Source organism: Orbicella franksi, chromosome 8 (genome assembly GCF_964199315.1).
Source record: "Orbicella franksi chromosome 8, jaOrbFran1.1, whole genome shotgun sequence".
NCBI classification, from domain to species: Eukaryota; Metazoa; Cnidaria; class Anthozoa; order Scleractinia; family Merulinidae; genus Orbicella; species Orbicella franksi.
In genome coordinates this window covers 9,652,447-9,673,000 of record NC_138152.1, presented here as the reverse complement: position 1 = coordinate 9,673,000, position 20,554 = coordinate 9,652,447, and the positions used below count along the sequence as shown (strand labels likewise).

General features: G+C 38.7%; 1 protein-coding gene and 1 long non-coding RNA gene across 2 annotated transcripts; both read right to left on the bottom strand.

The window, feature by feature from the left end:
- Positions 1-1,254: 1,254 nt before the first annotated feature.
- On the bottom strand, positions 1,255-4,130 carry LOC145495955 (uncharacterized). Its single transcript, XR_014050502.1, has 3 exons — positions 3,966-4,130; positions 2,926-2,969; positions 1,255-1,961 (listed from the first exon to the last, which is right to left on the bottom strand). It is a non-coding gene; the product is annotated as an uncharacterized LOC145495955 (long non-coding RNA).
- Positions 4,131-10,857: 6,727 nt separating this feature from the next.
- Positions 10,858-15,162, bottom strand: LOC145495641 (uromodulin-like). Its single transcript, XM_081475265.1, has 4 exons — positions 14,835-15,162; positions 14,477-14,626; positions 11,899-12,027; positions 10,858-11,219 (listed from the first exon to the last, which is right to left on the bottom strand). The coding sequence occupies exons 1-4, from the start codon at positions 15,160-15,162 to the stop codon at positions 10,858-10,860; spliced, it is 969 nt and encodes a 322-aa protein (XP_081331391.1).
- Between the last annotated feature and the right edge of the window lie 5,392 nt (positions 15,163-20,554).

The window sequence follows — 20,554 nt, the reverse complement described above, 5'->3', positions numbered from 1 at the left end:
AAAAAAAATTCTACACTCGAACCTCCCGTAAGCGACCACCCAAAATGTCAACCCTAGGCGGTCGCTTACGGGAGGTTGTGCCTAAATCCTACCGCTCAGAAGGACAACCGAGGAGTACTAGGAGCGAGTTTCCGAGTCGAGCAGTTTTCGGAAATTGTCGGCTATTCCAATATGGCGGACAATACCAATCACATAATATGCGAACTGCCAGTGCTAAAACTATGTTGATCAACAAGACAAGTACGTTTTTATTTACCTGACATGTTAAGAATTATGTGTAGAGAGTAAAGCAGTGAATATTTCGGCAAATGCTGTATATTTCTTTGGGTCTCTTCCCGTCTAGTTCGTAAACCGTAAATTTGTAAGCTAACACTGCAGACGTCTGTGACTTAGGCACAAGAGTTTTTAAATACGTCTTTGCTTGAGGACGAATTTTTTTATTGAGCTCCTGGTTCGGCGGATCCCTGAATTCAAACTTCCTTTGCCTTGTCCCTCTGGCCGGTAGGATCTTGAAAATACTACCGGCCAGAGGGACAGCTTGTGTATAAGGTAATTGGACTTAAATCCACGCACAGTTTCTTTGTAGAATAGCTTGGTACATTGTTGTTTAGTTTTATACTACACTAGAATCACTCTACAGTAACGTTTTCAGTGTTCTGTGATCTTGTTCCTCTGGCCGGTAGCATTTTCAAGATCCTACCGGCCAGAGGAACAGCTTGTGTATAAGGTAATTGGACTCAAGTCCATGCACAGTTTTATGTGTAGAATAGTTTGATACATTGCTCTTTAGTTTTATACTACAGTAGAATCACTCTACAGTAACAATTTCAGTGTGATCTTGTCCCTCTGGCTTGTAGGATCTTGAAAATACTACCGGCCAGAGGGACAGCTTGTGTATAAAGTAATTGGACTCAAGTCCATGCACAGTTTTATTTGTAGAATAGCTTGATACATTGCTCTTTAGTTTTATACTACACTAGAATCACTCTACAGTTAGTATTTTTAGTTTTCTGTGATCTTGTCCCTCTATGTCCTCTAGATGGTAGGATCTTGAAAATACTACTGGCCATAGGACCAGCTTGTTTGTCGCTGTTGTCCAAGGAAGAAAAGCCGTCATCAGACGTGGCAAACCTGGCCAAAACTTTACTTCTTCAGCAGCAATAGTATACATCACAATTTAGCGACGCTGTACAATACAGCATCAGTATTACGTGACTAATCCACTTAAACAAGCCCTGGTAATTAGAAGGGGAAAAAAAATGCTAGGACAAGTTCATAATCTTTTAAATAGTGCACTGACCTTTTGAACCAAACTATTTGTCTACTCTCCGAATAATATATTCAGAAATCACCCTGCATACTTCATTGAACGTGGACACAAATATTTCTTTATCGGAAGACAAAGAATCTTGTAAACTACTTGAAGAATCCGTCTTTCAATGTCGAAGCATGACTTTGATATAACCACTACCATGGGAATTTTCTGCTTATTTTGCGCCAATTTCGTCATGTGTCATTTACATTGTCTGAGACTAGTTACTGGGGGTGGGAAATTACTAACTATGTTAGCCACTTCATAAGGACCCCTATAAGCTATGTAATGCAACTGTAGCTGGATTTGTTCCATTTATATATAGTTATTTTGTGCTCTGACTTAAAACATTTAATCAGGTTCAGTTAAGTTGTTGTTTAACAATTTTTTTTGGAGTGGGGGGAGGGGGGGACAGGGGCTCAGAACCTCCCACTTCTCGGACCCTGTTCTCCCGCTTCCCACACCTTTATCTCCCAACTCCTACCCTTGTCCGTTTTGGTCCTCTCCCCTGTAAATAAGAAGACTAAAAACACATACTTGTCATTTAACTGCATAATCCTTCGGTGTTCCTTTTCCTTTTTTCCTTTGTTTTCAGCCTTGCTTCTCTTACTCATGTCTTTTGACAGCTTAAGTGAAACCATCTCATGACCTATGATGTAAACATGGTTAAAGGGTTTTCTAGCTTTACCGGAAGTAGGCCTCAGTTTTTCAGCCCCAGGGTGAATTTTCATTTTTCTTTCAGTCCAGAAGTCTCAAAATAAGCTAAATGTAAGTCAAAAAACATTTTGGGTTCTTGTTTTTGAAAGTATTTTAATGTTTCATAAATGTTTCCCGCCTTTTAAGAACTCCCACTTCCCGCCCTCTCCTCTCCTGCCCCCTATTCTCCTGGTCTCCCGCCCCCCTGTCCCCCCCCCCCCTCCACAATTTTACTCATGGGTGCACAAATATGCAAACTATTCAATCTGATTATCCCAGAGTAACTGGGGTTATACTTTGTTATTTAGAAAGTCTCATTTTAGAAGTGACTTATCCTTTGCACGATTACTTAATATACAGCAGGGAAATAGTCTAGAAATGTTGCAATGAGAGTGGCTTTGTGAATATGTCGGGTCAGTGTCCTTTAAGCAGTATGTTTCGGTTAAATAAAGGATTTCCTGAAACCTATTTTGTTTAAAAGTAAACACCATTCACAAAGAAAAGACACTAGAAGGCAATTTCTGTTACTTTTTAAATTTCTGTTTATTCCATAAACAGATAGTCTTACAATGCTAAGGAACAGTATCCAACTCTTAAAGTTTAACAATTCTCTTGAAGAGATTCCTCTATACTTACCCACAGTATAAAAGGCACAAATATGTTTCATTAAATATTGATTTCTACAACTTGTGCCCACTGGACATATATGAAATGTGTCCTACTGCCTGACACTCTGTTTCACTTAAAGTGATGCAAAATTAATTCTATTAGGGCATTAAAATCAAGTAGCTGATAACCTTTATGTAAATGTGACTCCTCAATATTATAGCCTGCTTTATGACTTAAGGAATAATAATAAGACGAATGTATCAAGCTATTCTGCAAATAAAAATGTGCATGGACTTAAGTCCAATTACCTTATACACAAGCTGTCCCTCTCGCCGGTAGTATTTTCAAGATCCTATCGGCCAGAGGGACAAGATCAGAAAACTGAAAATATTTAACTGTAGAGTGATTTTAGTGTAGTATAAAACTAATGAGCAATGTATTGAGCTATTCTGCAAATAAAAATGTGCATGGACTTAAGTCCAATTACCTTATACACAAGCTGTCCTTCTGGCCGGTAGTATTTTCAAGATCCTACAAGCCAGAGGGACACGATCACAGAAAACTGAAAATATTTAACTGTAGAGTGATTCTAGTGTAGTATAAAACTAAAGAGCAATGTATCAAACTATTCTACAAATAAAAATGTGCATGGACTTAAGTCCAATTACCTCATACACAAGCTGTCCCTCTGGCCGGTAGTATTGTCAAGATCCTACTGGCCAGAGGGACAAGATCACAGAAAACTGAAAATATTTAACTGTAGAGTGATTTTAGTGTAGTATAAAACTAAAGAACAATCTATCAAACTATTCTACAGATAAAATTGTGCATGGACTTGAGTCCAATTACCTTATACCCAAGCTGTCTCTCTGGCCGGTAGTATTTTCAATATCCCACCGGCCAGAGGGACAAGATCACAGAACACTGAAAATACTATACTGTAGAGTGATTTTAGTGTAGTATAAAACTAAAGAGCAATGTATCAAGCTACTCTACAAATAAAACTGTGCATGAATTTAAGTCCAATTACCTTATACACAAGCTGTCCCTCTGGCCGGTAGTATTTTCAAGATCCTACCGGCCAGAGGGACAAGGCAAAGGAAGTTTGAATTCAGGGATCCACCGAATCAAGAGCTCAATAAAAAAATTCGTCCTCAAGGAAAGACGTATTTACGCTATTTGAAAACTCTCATGCCTAAGTCACAGACGTCTACAGTGTTAGCGTACATATTTACGGTTTGCGAACTAGACGGGAAGAGACCCAAAGAAATATACAGCATTTGCCAAAAAATTCACTGCTTTACTCTCTACGCATTATTCTTAACATGTCAGGCAAATAAAAACGTACTTGTCTTGTTGATCAACATAGTTTTACCTTTGGCAATTCGCATATTATCTGATTGGTATAGTCCGCCATATTGGAATAGCCGACAATTTCCGAAAACTGCTCGACTCGGAAACTCGGTCCTAGTACTTCTCGGTTGTCCTTCTGAGCGGTAGGATTTAGGCACAACCCTTACGGGAGGTGGTCGCTTACGAGAGCTCACACCATTTTTCCGGTCAAAATTTTGCCTCATTAGCATATGGTAACTGCAGAGACTTACCCATGTTTTAAACGTCATGTGAAAAGTCAATTTCGAGAAAAAAAAAACCGGTACTTTCTGTTGAGAAAATTTTCATCTCTTATACTACGCAGCAATGCGATGATGTTACAACATCTTATTGTCCAATTTTCGCTCTATAACCTGCTTAGTGGTCACTCACTGGAGGTCAAAAACAAAAGAAAATTTCAAACTTTCAGCTCTAAAAGTGGTCGCGGTCGCTTACGAGAGGTGGTCGCTTACAGGAGGTTCCAAATTTAGTGATCTGACTTTTGGTATTTTGGAAAACTGGTCGCTGAGGAGAGGTGGTCGCTTACGAGAGGTGGTCGCAACCGGAGGTTCGACTGTATACTACATGTTGTTATGTCACTCTTGATCTACAGGCAAACCAACAACAGACGACCACATATATAATTTGCGAGTTAAAAGTATAACCCTTAGTAACCACGCACTGAATGATAAAAGTCTGTCTCCTCGACAAGGCTCGTATGTATACTGAACAATAAGGCACCATTCAATATTTATGCCTTGAGGGAAGGGGGAGGGGGGCTGGAAAATAAGAGGGGGGATGATCAAAAAATTAAGAAATGAAGCGGGGGTCACTAAAATAAATAGGCATAGGAGTTGTGGGGGGGGGGGGGACTATGTATTTCTTTTAGCCATATAGAGCATACCGGTGAACACTTCCAAACAGTCCACTTACATGGGTCAACTAATACAAAAAAAGTCACGACAGTGAGAGAACGACCTCACAATATTGCGCCCAGATCAGGTTTGGCCAGAGACCTGTGCTACAACAGGTACTCTGTCACTGTTGGTTTCCTTTTGAATCACTCTCGCTTTCCGATTAATCAGAGCTGCAAAGATGCGAAATGACGATATCATCTCTGCTGTCACTTTCCGCATCAGAACTGCTGTCCATATCATCGTCACTGGTATCATCTTGCAGTACTTCGTGCCGCTGAAGAGAGACATGGGTATCAAGTACCTCTGATCAAGGCATGTGCAGTGACTCGTTGCACCTTATCATTTTTCTTGCCCTTTAATTGAAGGTTGAAATGACTGACGGATACTTGTCAAGCTCTTGATTGCTTAATTGCCCAACTTTACCAGTGCGACAAGGACTGTTCCAGTCATAGTCCTCGAAGCATTCCTGTTGTTTCTGCTTGCGTTTCCTGTTGTCTCTGCTTGCATTTCTCACGTCATGTATCTGTTTAAGTTTGCATCCGGTCTTACGGGTTCTTTAGCATTATTTTCTTTTGACATGCTTTTAACAACACCATTCTTTGCTATTTCATTGAAAAAGTATTTTTGGACTGGACAATTTGCATGGCAGAAATTGAATGACAATGTGAGGCCTGTTCTCATTATATATTTCTTTCATTATCTATATTTATGTTTCTTTATATTTTATTTCTTCCATGCCGGCTGCCTTGGAATTCATCACCAAAATTGTCAACTGGAACAGAGAGTAACAGCGAAGGCCATTTTAAGTACTTGTATAAGGACCTAAAGCACGAAAGGCCCAAGTAATGCAACAAAATATTCCCCGACATGTACAAACATGCACAACCTAGACTACGAGTAGTCCCTCTTTCGCTTAGTCCGTCGTGCGTGACGCGAAAGAAAACCGCGAGAAAAAAAATGGCCGCGCGAAATCCGCCTAAGCCCAAGAGTTTGCCCTTTCACGGCCGAGTGATTTTTCGGTGTAGGATTTCTCATCTTGACGTCCTCTTATTATCGCCTGTTGTCAATAACCGCGGGAGATATCCTGAATAAAATTGCTCTGGCAAAAACATATGCCGTGAGAAGTATATCTTCGTTCAGTGTTTTTTCAGCGAAACTGCCAAAGACGTTTTAAAAAGAAGACGGCGAATGAGGCATCTTGTAACGATTTTCGCTGCGTCTCTAAGTGTAAATATAAAAGTTATTGCGAAAATTCCAAATGCAGAGTTTCAACCAAGAATTTACATTATGTGTTTGACATAGGAGATCATCCAACTGCGGTGAAATGTTTGCCGATAGCAGCGGAAAGTTTCAGGTGAATGTCCGGTTTCAAGTGAAAGTCCGGTTAAATCTTTCAAATGGACGGCAGAAAGGCCAAGCTCAGTGAATTTATATTCGCTGACTTGGACGATGCTGCTGAGCGGCGAAATCACTAACACGCTAGCAGTCGGGTTGTAGGCGGGAAGCTTTGCCAAACAAAACACTGGATAAATTTGAATCTTTCCAAAGCCTGTTGGCAGATTCGCAAGAACATCACGGCTTGCGAAGCGCGATTCCAGCACTTCGATTTGCTCTGGTACCACTTCGATTCGCTCCAGTTCCAAAACATTCCCGCAAGACGTCACACGTATCTCGAATGTTGTCAGCGTTGTCAACGTTCGTAACATAAGCCAATCATATTTTTGCGTTGTGAGAGCAACGCATAATTCAAACTCTTGGGCTTAAGCGGTAGTCCCTCCTTTCGCGCGGCCATATTTTTTCTCGCGGTTTTCTTCCGCGTCACGCACGACGGACTAAGCGAAAGAGGGACTACTCGTAGTCTATGCACAACCCTATTTGCTGGATAACTTTACAAGGAAAGGAAAAGAAGATTTCAAACCCAAAAATATTATGAAAAGGTCAAGCATGACTTGAGTGTTCTTTATTTCTGAAACAAATGAAGCCTCCTGTTTTAAATTGATGAGAATGTCCCCGACACAACTAAGGCCTAATCATATAGGCATTGTGTCCAAAGGTGTTAAAAAATTCGAAAAAATTATGTCCCAATTGAAAAAGGAAGAAAATTAACATTCCATCTAATTTGGGGACACTTTTCAACAGAAATAAACTTAAGCTATGGGCCAGTGAGCAATATCAGTATACTAAAGCAGTGCAAGAGGAACTTGCTCAAATGAAAGGAGATGTCAGTGACAAATAAGAGAAGTTTTTAAGCATAAAGCAAAGTCTTGACCGAGCATTCAAAGGTTTGCTAAATAAGACTGGAATAAAGAACGGAAGACAAAAAAAACAAAGAAAGAAAAGAAAAGCTGAAAAGGGAAAGAAAGAGCGCCTAAACAAAATCCAAGAAGAAACAAGGTGTAAAATCATCAAACGTGATTCTGAGGAAGCTTACAAGTGTATTACAAAACAAATACTCCTCTTAAATGAACTAGAAAAATTGAGAGCAGACTGGCACAAAGCTCGATTAGCAAGCCTCATTAACAAGGGAAATTGGCATCCAAAAGCAAGGATATGTGCACTTGCGCTTATGCAAAGCTCACCGATTAAGAATTAGAAGCAAACTGCCGTGAAGAGAAAGGACATAGTGAAGAAGAAGTGAAAAGTGAAAAAGATGATTGCAAAGAAAGAAAGAAAGAATTGGTGAAGGATAATAAAGAATTCAATGAAAGAAATTAAGTGTCATTGTCAGAGAGAACCGGGCAGTACCAAAAGATCGAGGTCGGCCGTTTACCTTCATCTTTTCACAGTATAAAAGCTATCTGAAAAGATTAACAGCCATGACATTTAAAGTAATTTTATTTAGTTTAACATTCTGAAACGTGTACATGAGTTTTTCTAAAACAAACATATATTTACAGATTTATTGCATTTATGTCTGGATGGAACAAATGTCTCAACTATCGAGTTTAGAGATTGTACTTCTAATTTAATCAATTCAATCCTGAGTTTATCCACCCTCATTTCCATCCAAATCTCTACAAGTAGGCTCTTCAGTCGTTATTAACAGACTGGAAAAATTTATAAGAAGAGAAGTTATTCTTCGCCGTATTTCTTATACGTTTAACACTGACGGCAAGTTAATGTTTAAAACGAACCGTGGTTAAGTAGCATGTTTTGATTTCCCAATAGAAACACCTTTTGAGATAAGATCATTACGTTCCATCCAGACTTCTGGCACATTTAAACAATAAAGCAATATTTATACCGACAGGTTATAACTATATCATGCATTCAGAGAGAATGCTTTAAGTTACTAACACAGAGGTTTTTACCCTAAATTCCCAAGGTAATTCACATTAATTTGCTTTGATTTTGCCTCGCTACGCTTAGTGATTGGTTTAAAAGCCTAGCGTCACATTCTCAAGCAATCCTAGCTAAGCCTCGCTCTCACATCTTTTCTCGAGTTCGTATTCGAGTTCAATATTGCTTCAGTCGAATGTCTGTGTCCTTTTTGATTGGTCAGAGTGATTACCTTGGTTGTCGTTTTACCACAATCAGTTAAAAACCTCTCTATGGGTTGAACATTAAAATATGTTGGATAACTCATTACTAAACGTTCTATTGTACGTAACATAATTAAATTAGTACTGCACTAAGATGGCAAATGAGAAAAGTTAGAAAGGAGTATTGATATTCATTACTAACATATGCAGAATCAAATAACAAAGGTACTGGACGTATATCTATAAGTGACAATTGTCTGTTTAAATACCTTACACCGTGTTAGCACTACAGCTTAAATATATTTACAAAATTAAAGTAAGGAATTTGATCATTCCCTGAAAGATGCTTGTCTGTGGAAATAACTTCGTTGGCCGGAGTCTACCACAGTGGAGTTAACTAAGAAATATGAAGACTAAGATTGCGAAATAGTGTCCTAATGACGTAAGGCAAAATCCTAGAAGAATTAAACAAAGTTTAATGTAAATCGATGTGATAAAAACTGAAATTTTCATATCAATCTGATCAGAAAAGTTGAAACACCAAAAAGAATTTTGAGACAGATGTTGGGCTAAAAGAAAGAGGAGACTTACAAACTGAATTGTTTCTTCGTTAGATTACCAAAGGAAGAGTTTTTTTGATAGATTGAGGAAACAGGCAAAATGTCTGGAAGAGATTTCTTTTGTTGGCCTCTTAATATCTACATTGTGTACACACAATTTACCAGCTCAACATGCTGCAACAGAAATCAGCAGCCTTGGAACTTTCAGAGATAAGATAATTTCTTTTGTAAAATCCGCCATATTGTACCTAGAGAGTTCTACCACCGTCATTCCATATCAGCTGGCATTTTCATCTCGTACGTGCAAGCGCCGGACGCTATCGCATTCATTGGTAACACGGCGGCTAAAACCGTGAGCCAAAACCTTTGTCACGCCTTGTGTAAATATTTCACAACGTCACCTGCTTCCTGTCATAAATCCGACAAAACCTTAGTGGTTTGTGTCTTTGAAATAGCCGCTAGTGTGGCTTAAATGCAGGTGTTTAGTGTATGTTTGTAAAACTACCTGAAGAGGTCTACTACTAGTTTAGTGTTTAATTTTAATTTTAAAAAATGTAAACCAAATTTAAAAAGAAACAAAAAGTTGTAATTTAAAAAAAAAAATTGTAAAACTTCTCGGTCTGCTTATACTACAGAAACTAGGCTGTGCTACTAAGTCAAATTTACGACAAGTTACTATTTTATACAATTGCAAATTGCTTGTATAATGTCTGGGATGTCAGCAAATTTTTAAGTTTGACTGTTGTCTGGGCAATAGTCGAAGATGTTTACTAAAGAACTTTTGGCATTCCTTACAGGCGATTACACTAGATACATTTTTTCAGAAACCAAATCGAACAAAAACACAGATAAACAAACATACAACACAAAAGTTACCCTACACGAGCTAAAAACGTATATATTGTATATTGTAGACTGCTTATAATTTCAATCAAAACTGGTTAAAAAGTGTTTAATAACTTTTAAACAAATTGTGCTAAACCGATAGAAAGGGCAGTTTTTAAGATAAGACACAGTAATGGTTGTTCCGCGCAATCAAGAAAAATTGTTACTCTGGCTTTCATATCAAATTTCTTTTTAAAGTCTCTTGTCTTGAGGAATGGAAGTTATGAAAGTTTTAAATAACCCTCACTTTTCACAAATTATATACACGACTGAATATTGAAAAATTATCAGATTTTAAGCTTTTGTAATCACACTCTATTTCCTTCTCTATAAACGAGAGCAAATGGATTGCTCAAATCACCGAAAAGAATAAACCTGCTTTGATTCAATATTTTTACTGCAGGGCCAAACAAAGTTCTCAGAAGTTCTTTTAAAAGACAAACTGTACAAAGTTATAACAAATCAACTTGAGCAACTAATTTCTTTAAAGCCTTTACTTTTGTTAAGAGAATGCGAGTTACTTTGCTAATGCTATTCGCATTGATATTATTGCTATTCATCTACTAGCTCACTGTACAGCGTAACAGTGTCCTGCCTAAAGAAAACAGCCGTCTTATGTCACGCCGTCAAGTCTTCTCCCGAGAAACGCCTGAAACTCGATGTGCATTTTGTTTGTTTATAGTGGTCAGGTTGTTCGTAATCCAGGTTTAAGAGTTGATGGAGGTTTAAAGTTTTCTTTCGTGGGTAAAGTATTTTCTTTGCTTATTTTTAGAGGACTTAGAGCTTTTAAGCCGTCGTCAAAAGTTGAGAGCAAAAAAATGGCTGAAGTTTATAAATGGGTAACACTAATTTTGGCCTAGCTTGGTCATGCTTTGAACAACCAGGCCATGGTTAAGTTTTACTGGAGGTAATCATGTCGGGAAGTAATATCCCGCTTGGCACTAAGAGAAACAATGATCTAAGTCTCTTACCACTGCTATTCAACTGAAGCTAACTGAAACATACACATGCTATGACTGACCGGATTAGTCAGTGCTGCAATATCGGACAGGACAATCCCCCGGGTAAAATAACTTGTAGATATAATAGGAGCCGCAGTTCTTTAATTCAATGGAAAACCAGTTGTAGCAACAGTTCTCAAACTTATGAAAGCAGACTTTCCTTGGGACTGTACCCTCAGCCACTGTAGGATGACTACCACTCAACCAGACAGGATAGGCTGCACCACAACGGTCCATCGGTGGACATGTGGTCACCATTTTTGTGCCTGCAGCTCCTTGGAAGCGATACCAGCCATTGAGTGTGTGGTCACATTTGTAGTCTTGTGTTACGTAGTCATATTTCCTTGTAGCATCTGTCAGATTTTGGTAGTTCTTACATATGTCAACTAAAAAAAACAAACAGGATAATACGTAAATAACTCTCCCCTGATCCGTAGATACCTGTAGTTTGGAGTTACTTGTAGTTTGAATACAGTCACTTCATATATTTTGTTCAATTTTACATCACTTTATTACATCCGGTCATACACAAATATTTCTATATGATTTGGTCTTCGTTTCCATTTTTCCTGGGAACAAGGCCGGTTGTAAAAAGATCTCGCCACCGAAATATAGCTTCTACAATAGGTATTAATTACCACCTTTTTGTCTGTTCATACGAGAAAATCTTCATATTTACATTTGAAATTTCCAGTTCAAATGCTGTTGGGTAACCTGTATGCAAGCCATAGGTGAATAAATTTGTCCTTCATGCGATAATATATATCGGCTCTAAGTGCGAGAACATCGCAATCAGCGCCAGTGTTTCTCCACTAAGGTGTGTTTACTCTGGCATTGGATAAACCGCTGGAGGAATACGTACCATGTGGGATACTTTAACCAACTATGTAGTGGATTCTAACTTCATATGGGTTATTTTTTTTTTCCCCTGATACATGCCTACTTGTTAAATAAGATTCTTATATGTGGCAAACCGTTCTTACATAACGACAAATAAAGTTTTTAACTGTAGCTAATTAAAACAGAATAGAAGATATCCCTACTAATGATAAAACTGTGTTGCACCTTCACAAATAGCACCGTTCTTTACAAATCCATCTTTGCACCGGCAGTTGTACGATCCATCCGTATTTTTGCACTCAGCGTTGGCAACAGCAACACACGGGTCGTCCTGTACTGCGCACTCGTCGATGTCTAAAAACAAAGGGATCTGAGTGTTACTATTTCAATGTCACAATGGGTGGTTAAGTGTCCCATTACGAGCATAAAAGGGAATTCTGGTGGAAGTAAACTACTTACGCATTAAAAAGGCGAAAAAAAGTATCAGAAAAATCTCAAGAGAACCTTGTTACGAAGGAAAATAAGTAGAATTGGCGCCTAAAATCCACTCCAAAGTTTTCACATTTCTTAAGTGATTACACGGCATATAGAAACACCTATAGCAGATACATTTTATTAGAGTAATCGTGTGGCTGGCTAACGGGAAACTTTCAGTGATATCAACCACACAGTACTGCCATCTGCCCATCAATTGTAGGCGTTTCATCCCTGCTACTTGCATGTGGTATTACCTACTGTTATCTACAGCGATTATCTCAATCACAGTGTTCCAGTTAAGTCTAGTGCGCAGCTGCAGTTGAATTCGTTCACTCGTCTAAGTAACTAACTCTTCGCATCATTTCGCCTCCACCTGCCCACTAAAGGTGTAAAATCGGCCCTGAATCAAAGCCATACCCATGCGGTCAATTCCCCATCTATCCCCCCTTCACCAGATTGGAGGTTATGACCATGGAACTACACGCCCTAGTGTGTTTAGCATGTGTAACTTTGGGTCGTGTGTCCGCTCACAGGCAAACGTTTACAAGGAAATATGCTGTAAAGAAGGATTTAAAACATTTCTGCTGGAAGAGGTAAATAAGATGAAAGTTTCACAGCAACTGGTAAAAAAGGTTTATCTTTTGGTTTCCTCGTGGCAATAATAGTCAAAGACGACTTTCTTTTTGTTTTCCCTTTTCCAGTGGCTGTCAATTTCTAGCAAATACATCTTTTGATCGGCTCCCAATCTTTGTTACCTTTGCTGTTTTATTATTTACACGAACGATAAGGTTGGTGAGGTTATCTGTTTCGATTACCTGTTTCACATTGCGTTCCATTAAATCCTGGTGCGCAGCTGCAGTTGAATCCGTTCACTCGGTCTGTACAGGTCCCGTTGTTCTTACAGGGATGACTTGCACAATCATCGATATCTGTTTCAAGGTGATAAGGCAGAAAGTTAATAACGGTCACATTCGATAGAACCTGCAACAACTAACAACAAAACTCAATAACAAAACTATGCTTGAAGTTAAAAGATACAACACTGCGCGCAAACAACTTAGAGAGAGATTAAAACTCGTAGAATTTGAATGAAAATTAACTAATTTTGGTTATAGTTACCTGCTTCACATTGTGTGCCATTAAATCCTGGTGCACAGCTGCAGTTGAATCCGTTGACTCGGTCTGTACAGGTCCCGTTGTTCTTACAGGGATGACTTGCGCAATCATCGATATCTGTTTCAAGGTGATAAGGCAAAAAGTTAATAACGGTCACATTCGATAGAACCTGCAACAACCAACAACAAAACTCGATAACAAAACTATGTTTGAAGTTAAAAGATACAACGTTGCAAACAACTTAGAAAGAGATTAAAGCCCGTAGAATTTGAAAGAAAATTAACTAGTTCTGGCTATAGTTACCTGTTTCACATTGTGTGCCATTAAATCCTGGTGCACAGCTGCAGTTGAATCCGTTGACTCGGTCTGTACAGGTCCCGTTGTTCTTACAGGGATGACTTGCACAGTCATCGATATCTGTTTTAGAAGAAAAGATTGAAAGGATTAAACTGCAATAGCTTCTGCTGATATATTTGACGGAGCCCGGCCCGGAGCAAATAGGCAAAAGAGATCACTAACTAACTAACTTTCAGAGAGTTTTGCTTGTTACAAAGAAAAACAAAACATCTTTATCCGATATCCATCATTATCAAAATCCAGTCAGGGAATGCTGCTCCTTGAAATATCTCTGTTCCACACACAACTTCTTGCTGGGTGAGAATCCTCTGGTTCTGAGCACCCGCTGTCAGTTGCACGGGGAAGATAAATCCTGTTTGACTGTTAATTATTAGTCGAGAGAATATAGCAGACCTGAAACCCATCTTTGTAGCTCTCGGCTTCATGACCTTCATAAATGCTATTGCTGTTTTAACTCTAAACAAATAGTTTTGCGCGGATGGAGCCTGATTGGGTTTTAAAGCTAGGCTTCTTCTTTATGAAGAGCATCTCATAGATTAAACAGTCTATGTCCATGTCTTGAACGTTATTTTCGCTATGGGGACGTTTATTGCCGGAAGAGTTTATTAAAACTGACAGTGCTGGTTAGATTACATTAATAGAAAGGTAAAATAACTTAAATGTAAAAGTTCGTAAAAAAATTGATTTAGCCCCGAGGTTGGACGCATCGCAAATATGCCTTATTTGGTAGAATACAGAGTCTCTAATCATACAAACAGCCTGAAAGTTGAGGCATTTTACAGCGCGTAGATGAGGCTTATTACAAGAGGTTTGAAAATAATAAATCGAAGTAAAACCCCGAACGTCTAGTTACCTAGTTTAGACATGTCACAACGAGCCAGGACTACCCCGCCAGGTTTAATTGAATCGAACCAGTAATTACCGCTGACTGCATCTTCTCCTTCACTCGCCCTGATCTCGGCACACGACTCAGCTGGCAACTCGGGAACGGATCCAAGGGGAACTAAAAACAGAAAAGTCAAAAACATTGCTTTTTTCTTGGCGCTTTTCTGTCATTACTAAACACCACTATTGTTAAGCTCTCTTGACGAAAAACTGCGGGCTTTGTTCGTAGTCCTCGGGATGCAATGAGATTCTGGGCACGCCTGTATACGACACAATTACTATTCTCAAACAAAGATAGAGATGAACTGTTCAAAGACGAACAATACCTCTTTTCCTGAATCGTTTAATATAGAAGCGATCGCTGTCTGGAACAAAATCTTCAGGTCTGGCTTCTTTGGTGCGGTTGTTCAACTCACATATGCCTTGGCTGATGACGTAGTTAAAGCTTTGACATCTGACGTCATCATCGCACTTGTCTAAACAATTGAGCCAGATTCCGGTCTTCTCCTTGATGTAGGTATGTCCTTTTAACATCATGCCGCGGATGGAATATTCGCCTCGAATTATACACTGCTGAGCGTCCAGTTTATAAAACATCTGAGACATCAGAAGCACCGTGATGGCCATACTTATGCCAGCTTCTGAAAGTGTCATATGGAGAGAAAAATATCGAGACTTGCTTAATATGTTTCTTGTACCCTACATAAAAAATTAACTGTTAGATGCAAGCGGCCATGTCGCTCTCTTATAGCTGAGTATCGATGAGCAGAAAGACCTCTGAATGGCAGCGACACAAAATGCCACCCCTTATTACACAGTGTTGCTTGTAAGCAATCTTGTAAGGTCTGTAAGCAATCCCGAAATAAATTTTAAAAAAACTACAAAATAATCTTGAATCAGGATGAAGTCTTTACTTGAAACGTATTCGTCGAATTCTAGGCCTATACAAGCAAAGAGATAATAAAATAGACACACCAAAAGAATCTAGAATATCTTAAACAGAAGGGAGGTGCTGCCTCCGTTAGACAATCTCACTGATAACGCTCTGTATCTAGGGAGCGGCTGGTGAGGGAACGCTTTGTCAATCATTGAAATTTACTTCAATTTGTGAGAAAAAGCGGTGAAAAACTCAGGCCGCGTCCACACTACAATGGAGAAATTTGAAAACACGGCTATCTTTCTAAGGTTAGGCCTGCCGTCTCCTCTAGTCCGTCACGAAAACGCTCTTCAAACTGGAGGAATTTGAAAACACGGCTATCTTTCTATGGTTAGGCCTACCGTCTCCGCTGGCCCGTCATGAAAGCTCTTCAAACAGGAGGAATTTGAAAACACGGCTATCTTTCTATGGTTAGGCCTACCGTCTCCGCTGGCCCGTCATGAAAGCTCTTCAAACAGGAGGAATTTGAAAACACGGCTATCTTTCTATGTCATGAAAACGCTCTTGAAACACGAGGAATTTGAAAACACGGCTATCTTTCTATGGTTAGGCCTACCGTCTCCGTTAATCCGTCACGAAAACGCTCTTCAAACTGGAGGAATTTGAAAACGTTGGCTTGCGTCTTAGTCTGGACGAGAAACATTTTGGGTTAGGGTTCCTCGGTTTTGTTAAAGTTTGGACAAAGGGTAGGATATTGAACGCGCACGTTACATTCTATAGCCCAGCATGCGATTGTTATAAATTAAAAGTTAGTTAATTAAACGCCACTCCAGCAACTGAATTTAAGTTTATTCTTGTGGCAAACAGATTGTCCGCTTCCAATTTTTCCATACTCTAGAAAAAAATATGTATTATCAGTCGTCAAGTGACCGTAACAAGACAAATATGTCTATCGTTATTTTTCCGAAGACGTTTAATATTGTGTTTCGAAAAAAAAAATAATAATCTTGTGTTTCCATGGTATTTTCCGTGTTTTCTAACTTTGTTTTGGTATAGTAGAAAATTTAAAGGAAAAATTACGTTGTTTTCCCGTCAATTATTTTTTTTGCTCAAGGTGGCTCCTGATTAAGTCAGCTTAAATATTGAATAGATACCTGTATGTCAAGAAGTCATTGCAACTTAGAGCTTAGCTTATCTTCAAATTTAAAAAAGAACAGGAATATTTGATGAAAGGAAGGATACTGGAGATTATATTGTGCAGCCATGGTTAAAAGTTAGTTAAACGCCATTCAAAAAACTGATTTAAATTAAGCTGAAAACGCCGACTTGCGTCTTAGTTTGGACCGGAAACATTTTGAAAACAGAGCTTTTCGAAAGCGATGACATCGCGATAATCAAGTGAATTCCCTGCCAAAGTTTTTCTCAAACACACGCCCAAAACGACCGGTGATTGTTGCATTTTCCAAATTTTTCCAGCGTAGCGTGGAAGAAAACATTTGCTACGTTTTCAGACGTGGTCTGTTGAATTAATAATCTGTAACGCTGTTTCTTTTTTTTTTTTTTTTTTTTTTCTGGAAAAGAGCTGGTTAAATTTATTCACGCAACACCTTCACTTTTTTCTGTGTTTGCTTTCTTCAATTCACTGAAGCCGATATCGCTCACTTAGACAAAAAGTAGACGAAAAAAGTTCAACAAATACACAGAAAGAAAGAAAACAACGAAAACAGTCGGATTCGCTCGCTCAAGAGAAAACCGCATACTGGCCTTCAAACAGGAACGTACGTAAACAACAAAGATATTTTCTGCATAATTTGACTTAATTGAGGGGTTTTAATGATGACATACGGTAATTTCATACGGTGAAGAAAATGGGGTATTTCAAATCCACCTGTTACTGGTAATAAGTTCTTTATTAATCGTCGAGTGCTTTCGAGCGCGTAAGAAGTCGTTCAGTCTTATTTCAGACTACAGGAATCAAGGGATAATTACCTTTGTATTAGAAGACTGAACCGAAAAAAACTGTTACACAACCTATGGGCATAAAGTTCATATTTATGCTGATGATTAAATTCAGATAATATATTTTTTAACAACAGCATTACATATAGTAGGAGATGTTTGTTAGACTATAACAAGAAGCCCGCATTTCGATTATTTGCCGTTTGAACTCCAACCTTTCCTTCCCTTTAAAGATGTTTGAAAGATCTGTCCTCAAAGATCACACAAAATGCAAAGCAATGGGTGTCAGATTAACTACTTTGCCGATTTTAGTAACGAAAAATGCGCGCACCATCATCCTTTTTAGGCGATATGATACAAACTAGACACACATTTTACAGATCTCTTTTCCCATCTAGTGAGAAAATAGCTGGTTTTGATATTCCAGCTTCCTCTTCGTCTTTATTTATGGGCTGACAGAGAATTATTTTGAAGAACGTAGTGATGCTATAAGATGGCATTGCTGTAACGAAAACGTGCTTGACATGTCCAATTCAGGGAGTGTTACACTAGACAACGCCTCGTGCAAATTGCCTCGTAGATGCGCAACAAATTTGAGAAACAAATTACAAATAAATTCCGGGAAATTTATTCAAATGTTATTTCTGGAACACTTAGCGATGCATTAAGAACTTGAAATCTCTATGAAAATGGTAGCCTGCAAAAATAGCCGTCCTTCTTCGCTCCCGGCCCGAGTGGCGTTTCGCGAAACGCCACTCGGGCCGGGAGCGAGGAAGGATGGCTGTTTTTCGCAAGCTAAATAGTCGAGTGCTTTGTTATTAATATTCATGATTTTATACAAGGAAGACGTTGTTTCTATTTTTTTTTTTTTTTTTTTTTTTATGATCTACAGGACGCAAAGGATAATTACCTTCGTAGCAGAAGATTGAAGCGAAAAGCTTAGGAACAACACATCAGCAAAACGTTCAAATTTATGTTCGTACTTAAGAGCATCACAAGTAATAGACGATTGTTACGACTGTAACAAGAAAGCCTGCATTTTTCTTCACAAAGTTCACACAAAACACGAAGCAATGAGTCAACTACCTTGACTATTTTTTAAACTAAAATGCAGCATCATCTTTCTTTAGGCGATATAATACAAACTACACGCGCCTTTTACAGATCCCTTTTCCCATCTAGTGAGAAAATAGATGGTTTTGAGATTCCTTCATCTTCGTCTCTATTTAGATGCTGACAGAGAATCATTTTTAAGAACGTAGGGAAGCTATAAGATAAATGCATGTAGCAATTTGTCGGCCGGCGTTTTGTAAAGAATTATACGTCGGCAATCGTACCAAAAGCGAGCTCAGTCAATTGACCCTATGGCGCTGTTACACTGGGTTTTATCAAGCAACCTGTCTCGCAATTTTGTTTTGACAAAAAATTGCCCGATGCGGCAACATATTGCAGGTTTTTGAAAGGGATTCAAAAAACGTGCAACATGGTTGTCCGAATTTACAATGTTGCGTTGAAAACCGTCTCGTGACGGAACCAAATTCTACTTTTTGAAATGATTGCCCTAACTGACAAACGTTGCAAGTCATGTTCATTTTAGGGAGTGTCACATCTGACCACGTCTAGTGCAAATTGCCTCTTGGATGCTCAACGCAATTGGAAGGCAAATTACAAATAAATTCCGGTTAAGCTATTGAAATGTTATTTCTAAAAAAACTTAACGCATCGAGAACTTGAAATCTCCTTGAAAATGTTGTTTTGTTTTGTTTGTTTGTTTTTTTCTTTTTATCTCAAAACCTGTTTCAGTATTCTCTCAGGCAAAAACTATCCTCAATTAAATACCGAACATTGCTAAATATAGAAAGCTTCCACGAAAGACAAGGAAACCAAAAATGACTGAACTGCAAGTTTTAGATCGAAAGAGAAGATGAGTTTTCCAAATTCATCATCAAAAAGTTTGAACCAAATAAGAACATTTATATTTTTCCATGGGTCTTATCTTTTGCACTCTTCGCGCCTCGTCAATTAAGGATCGAAATTACTCTCGCAAAAGAAGCAGACAGGAGATAAAAATGTTACATAAAATACTCAGTTACTTTTCTCCGTTTTTGTGAGTGATTAATGAAATATCGCGCAAGTTTTATTCGAGAAAATATTAACGTGAAATGCTCGGTGGAGGGCAGCATGTAACAAACTTGCGACCGACAAACCCGTTGCGCTTGGATTCCTGATCAAATTCGAAATTTAAAATTGTATTTTTCCATGGGTCTTATCTTTTGCACTCTTCGCGCCTCGTCAATTAAGGATCGAAATTACTCTCGCAAAAGAAGCAGACAGGAGATAAAAATGTTACATAAAATACTCAGTTATTTTTCTCCGTTTTTGTGAGTGATTAATGAAATATCGCGCAAGTTTTATTCGAGAAAATATTAACGTGAAATGCTCGGCGGAGGGCAGCATGTAACAAACTTGCGACCGACAAACCCGTTGCGCTTGGATTCCTGATCAAATTCGAAATTTAAAATTGTCGGCTTTCATGAAGAGGGGAAAATCGGAGTACCCCGGAAAAAAGCCAACGAGAGGAAGAGAAAGAACCAACAACAAACTCAACCCTCTTATGAGGCAGAGTTCGTGATAAGAACCCGGGAAATTGGTGGGTGTTAGGATATACAATTTCAGGGTGTATAAAACGGCAATTAAAGAGCATAAATTAAAATGTAAGGACAGTTTTGAACTCACCCTCCGAGTGCGTCGGACGAAACATTATTGAAATCCATGACAAAAAAACAACGAGACCAAAAACATTCATTTTTAAAGCGCAACGGATGTCTTCAGTTCCCAAGGCCTGTGGAAAATATCAAGATAATATTGAGACTGAACCAGCTGGAGATGTGTAGCTGAAATAACGCCTCCTTAGGAGTCAACGCTGTGTAATGAAGGATGGTGTGTTGTGTCTCTGTGGGTGGCAAACGTGCCAGCTGTGAGAGATCAACCATTCAAAGCTATTTCTGCGCATGCCAGTTTGACTCCTCCTGCTATTACTAAGACTTCCCGTTCAAATTACGCTCGTATAATGCAAGCTAAATATTTCGATCAGCGGTTTTGTCAACTACGCTTCCATCTTGCGCGCCTGTTTATAGGTGAATATGTTCTCAAATGAAATAAACGTTCCAAACTCATATTTTTAACAATCACATAGTTAAAAAAAGATAG